Source organism: Arachis stenosperma, chromosome 4, assembly GCF_014773155.1.
Source record: "Arachis stenosperma cultivar V10309 chromosome 4, arast.V10309.gnm1.PFL2, whole genome shotgun sequence".
Classification (NCBI taxonomy): Eukaryota; Viridiplantae; Streptophyta; class Magnoliopsida; order Fabales; family Fabaceae; genus Arachis; species Arachis stenosperma.
This window is the reverse complement of record NC_080380.1, coordinates 136,007,680-136,020,701: the sequence shown is the minus strand read 5'-3', so window position 1 is coordinate 136,020,701 and position 13,022 is coordinate 136,007,680. Positions and strand designations below refer to the sequence as shown.

Below are 13,022 nucleotides of genomic sequence, written 5' to 3'. Positions count from 1 at the left end.
TTAAGGTAAAGCATCAAAAGTCTTCCCGACAAAAAGGTAGAGTTTATAAGATGAGAGACCCACTAACTTAACACCTTAAGGTTTTGAGTTAGATGTAGTGTCTTCTTATTTTATGTTATCCCACTTGATTCCTTCCCGAAATCTCCTTGATGGTCGAGAGCGCTCCACGGTGACCCAACAAGTGATATCAGGGCCGATGGTTACCCAACATGTGGTATCAAAGCCGATGATGACCTAACAAGTGGTTTCAGAGCTTATGGTTAATTAGTCTGGTGATTTTGCATGGTATTTAAGATAAATAATTGAATGCCTTTCCAACTAAAAGAGCTATGATGAGGGTAATGGCATTCGCATTGATAAAAGGACGGTGGAGCCCGAGTTTGGAGAATATATTTAACAGGTACTCTGACCCTACTCTTTATTGGGTATAGAGAAAATGAGACAAATTCTATCATAAAACAAAAGGAGTTAGCTAATATTTAACAAGATAAAAACTCATTCCATTTATTTTTCAGGGTCTAGAAGAACCTTAATTAATTAGTATGAATGGTGTTGTATCATAAAGCTGTACCGAATAGCATTACTCTTATTATATGCTAATAATAAGATAATGGTATTCAGGATAACAATTATGGATCATTTTATAAATCTGGGCTAGAACTTTGTTCAGAATTAAACATTGTGGACAGTCCAATATTTACAGAAATAGTCCCTGAGAAGCTTCGGGCAGCTATATATGCATTGGATCGATCTTTTGAGTCCATATTGGCGTTATTTGCTCCTCCCTTTGTTGGATTATTAGCGCAGCATATTTATGGTTATAAACCAATCCCAAAAGGATTGTCAGACTCAGTTGATAGAGAAAATACTGCATCACTGGCAAAGATACTCTATACGACAACCGAAATTCCTATGATAATCTGTTGTTCCATCTACTCATTCCTTTATTGCACTTACCCAAGGGACAGGAAGCGAGTAAGAATGATTACATTGGTAGATTAAGAAATGCACCAGCTAGAGAGAAAAGAGATAGTAGTAGGTGTAGATGATAATGATGAAAAAGTTTTTCTACCTCGCTAGTTCGAGAACTTGTTCAAGAGATTAAGTTGTTTGATTGAGTACTACAATACTTAAGAGTTTTTTTTTTATCAACACTAACTAGAGCTTGTTTAGAACAAAATATTTTTAGAATTACTTTTATTTAACTTAAAAATATATTAAATTAAAATTAAATTATTGTGTTTAATTTTATATAATGGCTTTTTATAAAATTAAGTCATTATATCAATTTTTAAACTAAATTAACTTTTCTTTTATATTAATATTAACACTTGTAAATTATTTAATTTAGTTTTAACCAAATTTTATAAAAAAAATAAAACATTTGAGTTTAATTATAATGCAAATTTATATAACTTATAAATTAATCAATTTTTATTGGTTGTTTATTATAAGAAAAAAAATCTTAAAATTAAATTAATTCTAATTTCTATTTTATTGTATTCCAAATTCACCCTAGGAGATTTTTTTTCTCGATTGATACAGAAACATGAAGACGTTCTTAGTTTATCCGTTACGCGATTTTAAAATACCGTACATATCATGCTCTTTTATTTCAAACTTTAACATAGTTATTCTTATGATGATCATACTTGAAGGCTTAAAATCAAAGGGGATGGTAGTTTCATGTAATTCTATTACTTCTTGGGCTAATAAAAAGACTTTCTTACTAACATTATAAGTACTTGTTTGGGCGTCATTATCTTAATAAAAAAAGATTTTTTTTTCAATGAAAAAAATATTTTTTTTCAATGAAAAAATATCTTTTTTATTTATTAGCGTATTTGACAAATTTCTAGTAGTAAAAGTAAAAGTACTAGAAAAGTAAAAAAAAAAACATTTTTTTTTTGAAAAGCTGTAATTTACATCTTTTTTAAAAGATCTTTTTTCTTTAAAAAAGATATATTTTTCATATAATAAATAAACAAAAAAGTATTTTTATATTGTTATACCCAAACATAATTGATAAATAAAAATATCTTTTTACATGAGATACCCAAACATAAAATTACTTTTACTTTTTCATAAGATCTTTAAAAAAAATAATTTGAAAAAAGATATTTTCTTAGAAGCTCGCCTAAATAAGTCCTAAAGGTGGACGAAAATTACAATTTTAATGGCAGTATATGTAAAATGATGGTGTTGTGCAAACCAAGCAAAGTGGTGGCTCAACTCTCACAGCTAGTCCAAGTCAATCTTCTCTCCCAAGTCAACCATGAGTTTTTCATATCTGTTCTTAAATCGTGGAATACACTGCAAAAAGGAGAAAAGAAAAACGCAAACTGCGAATTCTTATGGTCTTAGTTGGAAATAAAAAAAGATGAAAATGAAATAGGAGAGTGCAACGGTGACACTGCTCTGAACACACTCACTTTCTACCGATCATTTGTTCAATGTCTCTGCTACCCATTCGCCGCTTACCTCGCCAAGCACCACAACCGTGCTCATCTCATCGCTCTTGGTGCTTTTCTTTAGGCTGCCACCATATTCTTCCTCGCCATCTCCACCACATTTTCATAGGTCCCTCCTTTACTCCAACTCTCCCCTTTATATATTTATTTGCTTATTGCAACATATCACACCAAGATCACCATTTAATTTTAATTATTACTAAGTGGCAATTTCAAGAGCTTTAAATGGGATGGGACTTGCCATTTTTGTTCCGCCAATCGAATTCTTTTTTATATTTTTTTAAAATGACCAAAATTTTTTAAAAAAAATAAAAAAGTTTTGAAATAATTTTATTTGCCATTTTTGTCACTTTCTAAATCTTTCTAAAATTTATTTATCCGTATCTTTCGAAATTACTTTTAATAGCGAATAACAATATAAATTATGAATACTATTTTAGTAATTTACCCTAGAAAATAAATGACAAATGGTTCCTATCTACCAATTTTTTGAGATATTATGGTCTTCTTAATCCCAAATCGATGGAAGAGCGTGGCTTATTTTCATCTTTCCAATTACTTTTCTTTTAATTCTTAATCCACACTTCTACAACACATGCAGTTTCCAGTTTCATCCATCAATACTACCTCAATTACACTGCTACAATAATCATGATGATATATACAAGATGTAAGATATAATCATGTTCAAAAAGAGGGAAAAAACAAATCCAAGTCCCTGCTGCACATAATCGTACTGATGCTCAACATATCAGAATTAAATCAAAACAGTTGCAATAACTAACTCGAGCACTGAGACTTGACAAAAATGCTTATTTTTTTCTTCATGAAAACAAAGCTTAAACAAGAGGCTAAGTGATGCATCCTGCTAAGTCTGAAGACAAGAAATGTTCCCAGACTGGGAAGCCTAGAGCACTAATGATACAGCTTTCAGATGGATCTAATATTATCCATCATCATGGCTCTTCTATCAACTCTGTGTGACATTGTCATGAGCTTTATTGCTACTGGCAGAAGAACTTTTAGGAGGAGGTGGTTCAGAACATGCCCTCAGGACAGCTTCATTCTTCAAAAATAAAAGACACATAACATGACATTAGACATTGATGATAGAAACAGTCACAAGTTCACTGCTACTCTTATTATTCTCTCGAAACAAAAAATACATATACAAGAAATCAATACAGATGGAACAAAACAAAACAGAATAGGCGTGCCGCGGGAAGTTACTTGAAACAGCAACAAGCCAAGGCTAACTTATTCAAGCCAGAGCCAGAGCCACACCCAAGCTTTGACAAGCATAGATCATAGTTACATGAATTCCCCCATTACGAGACATTACCCACCAGTTCGCATGTACCAATCACACTTCTTCTAGGTACCATAACGCCATATTTTACATGCTAGATCACTTCCTCCAAAGTACAGTATCCGTTTTGTTTAAAATAATTATGTAAATGAAAGAGATGTTAGCTCATACTCCAGTGTATTAAGTTAGCTATAGTTAGTTAAATTAGAAATACTAATGTGCAGCAGAGCAGTAGTATATATATATCACTGTACATACAATAATCACACTTTTGGCATCAATGACAGAGTACGTACTCCATTTTCTCTCTCAGTACTCACTCCTCTAACAAGAGATGGCTTATGTAAAATGAAGCAACAAATAAACACCTCTAAGCATTCAGTCCAAGATACTGAAGATGCCCAATATGAAATCGGGGATATAACTACACTATGTAAACCGTCAAAGTTAGGAACTTAGTTTGCAGCAGCTATACATATTAAGCACCGTATTCCCAAAATGCGGTAAACCTTAAACCCTAAATTTTAAATCCTAAATCTTAAACAGTAAGAGATATAGTTTAAGCTGTAAATAATAGGGATAGGTATGGCAGATACCTGCCAAACGCGGAGGAGACGCTTCTTGGCATTGGCTTTACGGGTAGTAGTGAGCTTAATTCTCTTCCAAACGAGGCCTCCAGAATCATGTTTCTTCACAATCTCCAAAACCCTAGTCCCCCAAAATACACCCATCCTCGTATCTTAGCTTGCAACTGCTGCAATGATTAAAGCATTAAGATAATTCAAATTTCAGGAACAATTAAGTATCAAACATCAAGAGTAGATAAGATCACGTATAACCCTCTCACTAAGTCGCACACAACACAAACAAGAACAAATACCGAACCGCAAAATGGTGGGTCAGACAGGGCTAGAGGCGAGTGGCGAGCGGCGAGCGGCGAGTGGCGAGCGGCGAGTGGCGAGCGGCGAGCGGCGAGTGGCGAGCGGCGAGTGGCGAGCGGCGAGCGGCGAGCGGGAGAGTGGGTCTTCTCTTTGTGGTGTTAGGGTTCTCTTCTGTGTCGTGAGGTTGGGGAGTAGGACTTCTTTTAAATTATTATTATTATTATTATTATTATTATTATTATTATTATTTCCTGTGTACAGGTTAAATTATTTAAGAAAATTTACTAATCAATGGTTACAATCCTTTTTTCTTATCAATTAATTACTAAAGTGATATTCAAAAATTTGTATTAATAATAAAAAAACAAATTTAAAAGATAGGAATCAACAAATAAATTCTTAAAAAATTAAAAAAATTATATTTTTTGTAAATGAAAAATAATTTTTGTATTCAAGAAATAACTCGTACATTTGATTTGAATATTTGAATTACTAAAGCTTTGTCTGCTTGAATGAAAAATAAAAGAAAAGAAAAGAGAGAAAAAGAAGTCGGAAAAAAAATCTTTTTTTTAGTTAGATTGAAGAGAAAAATTAAAAAAAAAAAGTTAAATAGTATAAAAAAGTTAATAAAATTTATTAATTTTTTTTCTCTAATATTGAATAAAAAAGTGATGGAAAATTTACTATGTTATTTTATTCCAATATTACTCCTATTCTTTTTTTAATATATTTTATAATAAAAGAGTAACATTATTTTTTTATAATATTTTTTATTTTTTTTCATTCAAACATATCTAAAAAAAATAAAAATTCATTTAACTTCTTTCCTTTCATAATTCGATATAGATTTTTTTCCATATTTAAAAAAAAAACTTCGATCATTCATAAATAAAAAAAATTAGTTATATTTTATTCAAAAATACCCCTAACGTATAATTGTATTCAATTCTGTTTTTAATGTTTTTGGCTTTTATCAAAATTTTTCTTAGATATTAATTTCATTTGAAATTTTGGAGACAAAATTAAAAATATTTAGAAATAATTTTAAAAAATAAAAAATATTAAAGATAAAATTAAATAAATAAAAAATATTAGAGACAAACTAAATAAAATTAAATATTAAAAATATTTTTTAAAAATTTACAAACTTTATAAACAAAAATTATACTTTACCTTCCAAGATAAAATGTTATAATCTTCTTTTAAACTTTTTTTTTTGGACATTTTCTTTTGAACTTTAAAATTGAGTTTTAATGTATTTACATATACCTTAATCACTTCTTTTTCCACCGAATCCGTCTGAATTCAGACAAAAGACAAATAAAAGCACGTTTTGAACATTAAAAAAAAAAAATCGAAGAACAAGCTTCAATTACTTCAACATATGATTTAAATAGACATTTAGATCGTTTGGAAAGACACTTTTTTGCCATCGACTTGCTTAAATGCAAATTTCAGCTAAAGAACTCATTGTCAGACCAAAGGGGGAAGACAACATAACCCGTGGAAATATGAGGTTAAATCTACTACATATATCGATGTCCATTTTTTTATTTTTTGGTGACTATGTCGATGTCTTTTTTTTTAAAAGATAAGAAAATTCGAATTCATAACCTTTTAAGTGAGTACGATGAGATTATGTCATTTGAGTTATAACTTATTGACTATATCAATGCCCATTTATTTTCTCTAAAATACTCCTTTTCATATATTAAAATATTATTTTTATTTCTAAAATTTGAATTCAAAACCATTAGTTAAAAAAAGGTATTTACTATCTTTAATCAGTTCCAATTATTACACACAGTTGAATGAAAAAACTAGAATTAATTGACATGCCTATTAATCCACCAGTTAACTAATTTATTTTCTCTAAAATACCCCTTTTCATATATTAAAATATTATTTTTATTTCTAAAATTTGAATTCAAAACCATTAGTTAAAAAAAAGGTATTTACTATTTTTAATCAGTTCCAATTATTACACAGTTGAATGAAAAAACTAGAATTAATAGACATGCCTATTAATCCACCAGTTAACTATATTCACAGAGAAGAGAATAACCAAAAGGAGTATTTACAGATTTGAAAGTAAGCAAAACTTGACCTACGCTGAATTTGCCAGGTCACAAACGGACGGGGCTATCTTCAGACTCTGGAATTAAATCTGCACAAACGTTAACACCTGCACCCAAAGCAAATATTGGCATCAGCAGTTTTCAGATAAGATTTCTTACAAGATTCTAGCACTGAATAACCAAAACTATAATTGTCATTTCAACCATTTGGAACGAATTTCTGTGACTACAGGCTTTGAATTTAATAACTTTTCTTACTATCTGGCACTGTGGCACATCAAGTACACTACATAACCTGCAACATAAAGCGAAAATTCTGCACCCTATTCGAGACATGTAACCTAGCAATGGGTAAGATGGCAAAACGATTCCTACATGTATAACAGTTTCTAGTCCATTTAAAATCATATGCTAGTTTATGTTAAACATAGAACTTTGTCAACAGGTTAGTTATTCCCCGCAGTAGCACTTCAGATATATTAACCCTCATCTCGATTTTATTTAAACTGGGAAAACTGAGACAGAGGCATAGCATTTATATTTTATCACTAAAACTAAACTCTTTCCCCTCTGTCTGAGAGTCCAACATTCATATACCCAGAAAATAGAAATAAGAAATAAAGCAAACAAAAAGAAATCAGATTTAGAAATTACCTCTGGTCGAAACGCATAGAGCAAGTCTTATCCATCTTACTGCCAATTATTAGATAATGTTACTGGTGTCAGAGGAGGAGAAGCGATATCCCTTGATATAGATGATCTGTGAGACGTCTGCAGTGCCCTTGACCCCTGTAATGCTGCACCTCGAGCACCACTAGAAGGTATGGAGAAGCTACGAGGCATGGCCTGAGGTGGCATTGGCAATGGAGATGCTGCATGTGATGCAACCAAATTACTCGGAGGAACCATTTGATTTTGACCTCTGGAAAACAATGGCCCTGAATGAGCCACCAAATCTAAAAGCCTTGAATTGGATGGGGAACTAGTTGGAGGCCTAGGAAGTTCATGAAGCTCACTGATTTTGGGTGAAGACATAAATCTAGGAGAAGCACTAGGAGAGACTTTAGGAGAGGATGAGGGAGGCTTTGGCATTGGGGTTGGCAAAAGAGGTCCAGATAACAATTTAACAGTTTCTACTGATATAGGTTTGGTAGGCCAAGGATTACTTGTCAACGGGCCAGAAAAGGCATGTCTCTTAATCTTTTTGGAGTAAGCAGAAACATAATCATCCTTTTTAGAGGATAAAATTCCATCTACCGAAGGAGGCAGCAATCTGGTGGAGGTAGTATTGCTGTTACTCTCCTTGAGTACAGAGACTGCATTTTTTCCTGTAGGACCAGGAACCTCATCTACAAGAACTTTTTCATTTTTCTTTTGTTCAAGAGGGGAGGAATGCCACATTTTCTTTGTAGGCTCATTTAAATTTGTCAGCATTTTGGAAGGTGCTTGGTTAATGGACCCTGAAGAGGTTGAACTCTTTGTCTCACCTGGTGTGGGTAGCACATACGAACTAAACTTCCGTGATAAAGATGGGCGCATCTGTCTTAACTTTTCGCTGGGATCAGGTTTGCTATCAGCAAAAAGTGGGGCAGATTGGCTCCCTGACGTAACCCTGAAGGAAAACAAATTCCTTTGAAGCCTATCAAAGTCTTCCTGCAAATAGAACAACAGAGAATCAATATGTATACATTAATTTTTCTTTATGCATCTTAATTTTTCACTAGAAAGGAAACTGAAGAATTATGCATCTAAATTTATCAACAGGCATATTGAGTTTTGTGCCTAAGGAAGTTTCTTCTATCAACTCATGAATATCGATAATCTCTTTTAAGTTTAACTTCTAACCTTAGTGGCATCAGCTGTTAAACCTTTGGAAAATGCAGGCTCCACCTGGTCCAACTGGAAGGATACATACACAAGTGAGTACAATGTTTATTATAGCAATTTTCAACTAATTTAAGCTTATTCCTTATAGACTTGAAATTAGAAAAAAAATTCCAACATATTCATAATCAAAAGTTCATCATAAGAATATTTCCATAGCACTTTCATAATTTACTTCATTGACCAAGGGAAGTTTCATCTACAGGTTCTTACTCAATCCATCAATCTAGCAAATAAGGATGTGAACTTTCATTGCTTAAGACAACTTTCGTGTTTATGTCTGATTGTGGAAGTAGCTTCCCAATCTTCAATAGACATCCATTTCTAAGTTTGACTAACATAGAAAAACAGAACTACGAAACTGTGTGTCATATAAGGTTGTTACCTCCATTGAGTTTTGTGATGTAGAAAAATCTTGTTCTTGTTCATTTTGTCCATAGTCAAAACTCAACTCTCCATCATCATTCTCATCATTTTCATTGTCGTCATCATAATCTCCATCTTCTTCATACCCATTCTCCTCTTCAAGACCACTGAATTGATAATCAATGTGCTGCCGTTCAGTTACTGATTTTACATGTGGTTCTACTGTCTCAAGGGACTTGACTGCTTTCTCGAAGAAACACAACTGTTGAGGCATATCAGGAAGTAATGATAATCATCAGAATTATAAAGTTGGAAATGCATACTCTAAGAACAAATAGCGGGAATCAGAAAAACCTGAGCGGCGTGGTGACGTGCTGCCTGTGTTAAAAGACTGCGGGACTGTCCTTGCTTTAGTGATTTCAATCGGAAAACAAATAATGTAGCCTCCTGGTCATATTCATCACGAGCATTCTGCAACTGCTGCAATGTAAAAGTTTCCCCTTTCCCACCTTTAGACCTACCTCTTTCCTTATATTTGGTTACCATATACTCATAAACATCTCTGCAAAATCATAAAACTAAACAATAAGTCATAGCCATGTATCGCAATCAAAGACAAATCAGGATTTAATACATTACATACCTTTTCTCCTCACATTGTCGCTTCATTTCCTGTTCCAACATTGAGAACACCCAAAAAAATATATCAAATCAAAATAAATAAATATCCTTCATAAAGAATAGAACAGAAAAATTTTCTAAAAATAGATTATTAGCCACAGCTCCTAAAGTTGTGGATTAAAATAAACCTGCTATACAATAATGAAAAGTTGTAAATTTGTAACTTTAACCAGCATTGACATTTACACAGCTTGAAAGCATATAATATGTATGAAGCATCCTAAGTTTGTCAATCTTCTATGTCTGTATCCTAATTGTTCATGTCTCCATACCCCCCATAAAGTGAACCTACGAATTAAGAAACAAAGAAGAACAACTAAATTGCAACTAGGTCCTGCTTTCTTTTTTCTGGTACCATATATCCTGATTGTGCTCTACATAGATTCAGAAGAAGAAGGAACTTGTGTAGATGTCTTAAAAGTAATTGCATTTTGTGATTAAGATCCACTATTCATTGATTCATCTGTGTATAAAATGATGCCAGTTTTCAGCCATTCTTTCCAATACTCAAGGTTCTAGTTTCATATATTGATATAAAAGAAGCTCATGGGATGGCTCCCTATCTGATGCCTCATTACTAATCTAATCAAACACCTAGTTGCGAGCCCTTCATGTATGATTATGAACCGTTCGTTGCCATTGTTTATAAGACCAAAATAAATCTTGAGAAGAATGCCTATGCACACTTAAAAACACATTGATATCTATAAAGAAATTGTGGCAGCACAATGAAGACAGTGAAGGACAACTGGACAAGATAGAACAGAGGAGACAAGAATAGAAAATGCAGGTGGAACTATATGCAACAAACCTCCACAATTCGAAGTTCATTCAGAAGAGACTCTGAGGGAGTGGTAATTGTCTGGAATACATGAGAACGCTGAAATTGAAGAGCGAAGGGTTACTGAAAAAGTAAAAAGTAAAAGCAGAAAACATTGAAAATGAAAATAAAAAACGTTTCCTCAGACACCAAACGGAGCCCTAAGGGAGTGGAATGAGACGCGGAGTTACATAGTTATCAATGAGCTTCTGGAGTTTAAACTGCATTTTGCCAAGCATAAGGAGGACTTTTCCTGCATGAATAATAATGCGGCATGTAAGTTATACGACAGCTTGCTTGATTTGATACATATGAAGTGGGATAAAGGGCAGAATAAATGAGTACCAGTGTCATCTTCATGATCAGTCAAGGCGGTTTTCTCGAGAAGGCAAGAGCCCATATCACGCAATGACTCCGCGAATTCTGTGAATCAGCAGAGCAGAACATTAACAAGTGAGTAGAAGATATCACAAACAGCACGGAGCCAGAGCAATAACAAGGGGGTTAATGCTCAAAATGCTCCCTTAATTAAGACTTATCCTTTCACAAGGTATGTTTCAAAAAATTAAGCCGGGAATGGATCCTCTCAATTTTCTTGTAAACTGTGACCACTTACTATATATTCTTTAAGTGAGACTCAGAGAAAACATGTGAGAGAAGACATTGAATGGTGAAAGATCGCACTTCACAAGAAAATTGAGAGAAAAGAAAAAGTTGAGAGGATCCATTTCCAAATTAAGTCTATAAAATTAACAGGCTACATAAGCATAAGAAACCATATGACCTATATTTCTATCTTGAGCATTAACACAAACAAGAAATGAACATAGAATACCAAAAGCACTGCTGGCAGTTGCTGCAGCTGCGGAAAGTAAGGTATCGTAGCAGTCCTTCATGTCCTCCAAGTCCTGCAAATACAAAATTCAAATACAATCCTCCAAAACAAACCCTAATCCTATTTTATTGCTGTTGTATTTCTCTTGTGTTGTGTTGTTATCTTCTCCGATCTGAGAAATGAAATTAGAAACAAAAAGGAGAAAAAAACAAAGGAAAAAGCATACCTGAGCAGCCTGAGCAAGCTCGTCAACGTTGGGAAGCGGAAGAACAGCTCTGGCGGCGGTGGCGGTGCGGCGTTCCTTGTGGTTGTGAAGCGCCAACCCGCGCAACTTGTTCAGAGAGCTCTTCATGGATAACAACAACAATCTCAAATTCTCAATCGATTTCTTGAACTTGTACGGATTCCTCTCTTCTCCTCTGCTTACGCCAACAACAACTCCTCCTTCGAACCAAGCTCCTTCCCTTCAACTTGAAATTTCGCTTCGCTTGCCTCTTCCTTTATTGACTTCTTCTTCTTCTCCGCCTTCCCTCCTCTTTTTATTGTTATTTACTTGTGCTTTGACCTGACTCTTAATCCACCATTTACTACGATTTAATTTTAGTCTACAGTCAAATAAGTAACTATCAACAATTTATTGAACATGGAGAAATTGACTATTTAAATACAAGATATCATTATTATTTACTGCATTTCTTTTATTAATAAAAGTAATTATTATTATTCTATTATTTTATATTCTTTCGGTCTTTTTCTCCTTGACAAGAAACAGCAGACACAATGCCTTTTTCAAATCCAATTTTGAATTTGAATTTAATTTTTATTTATTAGTTTAAAAGAATTTTATACAGACAACTAATAATATATTATTACATCAATAAAAACATTAATTGTTAAATTTACTATAAATCTAATTAAAATAAACTCATTTTTATTCCGGTGAATACATTAAAATTAAACATTTTAATTTACCACTTATTAGTCAATGGATAGAAAACAAATGTCCATGTGTCATGGACTCATGGTAATATTGAGAACTGAGAAGTTAGTTAAATTGGTAATAAAACTATGATATAAATTTTGTCCCTCCATAAGTGGTTTGACCGTTAGACCAAAATGAAAAGCATAAATATGATTCGAGTCAGACCAAAAAATAAATGGGATTTGAGAAAATTAGAAACTGAATGACAATTAGATTATTAAAATTTTTCTTCTTTATTATATAATATATACACACGCAAAATAGAGCTATCAAAAAATTATTGTTTTTCTTTTTCCTTTGTTCAACGTCAACGAGACGTGTTTTGAGTTTTGACCTTTAGAGTTATCCAACTCAGAACTTCAGGCATGACAATTGAATGCAATGCCCTGGGAAGATAATAGTTGGTTCGACAAGGAAATAATATACTAATGCTCTCACTATTTGTATAAAATTTTAATTTTGTTATCAATTTAAAACTTTCTGTTTCTCCAACATTTCTAGAATATTTTAGTTTTCCCTTTTTGTTAAAATTGTCAACCATTAGACCATTTTTTTCGATTAGACAAAAATAAAATTGAAATTGAAATCTTTTAGATAGATAAGACATTCAGTGCACCAAACTAATTTATGAACAAGTTCAAATTCAACTCTTTAACTATTCGATAAATTGAGTTCTTTAAATTTGAATTTGAATAACCTTGACTATTTGATTCAT

The 13,022-nt window shown here is 32.7% G+C and overlaps 2 protein-coding genes across 5 annotated transcripts; both read right to left on the bottom strand.

Moving 5' to 3' along the window:
- Nucleotides 1-3,103: 3,103 nt before the first annotated feature.
- On the bottom strand, nucleotides 3,104-4,859 carry LOC130973564 (uncharacterized). Of its 4 annotated transcripts, none has more exons than XM_057898156.1 (3): nucleotides 4,661-4,859; nucleotides 4,377-4,534; nucleotides 3,104-3,537 (listed from the first exon to the last, which is right to left on the bottom strand). In XM_057898156.1, the coding sequence occupies exons 2-3, from the start codon at nucleotides 4,509-4,511 to the stop codon at nucleotides 3,442-3,444; spliced, it is 231 nt and encodes a 76-aa protein (XP_057754139.1). In that variant the 5' UTR covers nucleotides 4,512-4,534; nucleotides 4,661-4,859; the 3' UTR covers nucleotides 3,104-3,441. The 4 variants fall into 4 exon arrangements, with proteins under 4 accessions (XP_057754139.1, XP_057754138.1, XP_057754141.1 ...); XM_057898155.1 differs by having other exon boundaries at nucleotides 4,666-4,853; XM_057898158.1 differs by having other exon boundaries at nucleotides 4,377-4,531; nucleotides 4,661-4,845.
- A 1,742-nt stretch (nucleotides 4,860-6,601) lies between these two features.
- LOC130974077 (uncharacterized protein At2g33490) lies at nucleotides 6,602-11,887 on the bottom strand. The gene is made up of 11 exons (XM_057898826.1): nucleotides 11,552-11,887; nucleotides 11,326-11,398; nucleotides 10,836-10,913; nucleotides 10,682-10,743; nucleotides 10,482-10,550; nucleotides 9,633-9,661; nucleotides 9,344-9,551; nucleotides 9,009-9,251; nucleotides 8,585-8,638; nucleotides 7,394-8,392; nucleotides 6,602-6,846 (listed from the first exon to the last, which is right to left on the bottom strand). Exons 1-10 carry the CDS (start codon nucleotides 11,675-11,677, stop codon nucleotides 7,430-7,432), a joined length of 1,905 nt encoding a protein of 634 aa, XP_057754809.1. The 5' UTR covers nucleotides 11,678-11,887; the 3' UTR covers nucleotides 6,602-6,846; nucleotides 7,394-7,429.
- Between the last annotated feature and the right edge of the window lie 1,135 nt (nucleotides 11,888-13,022).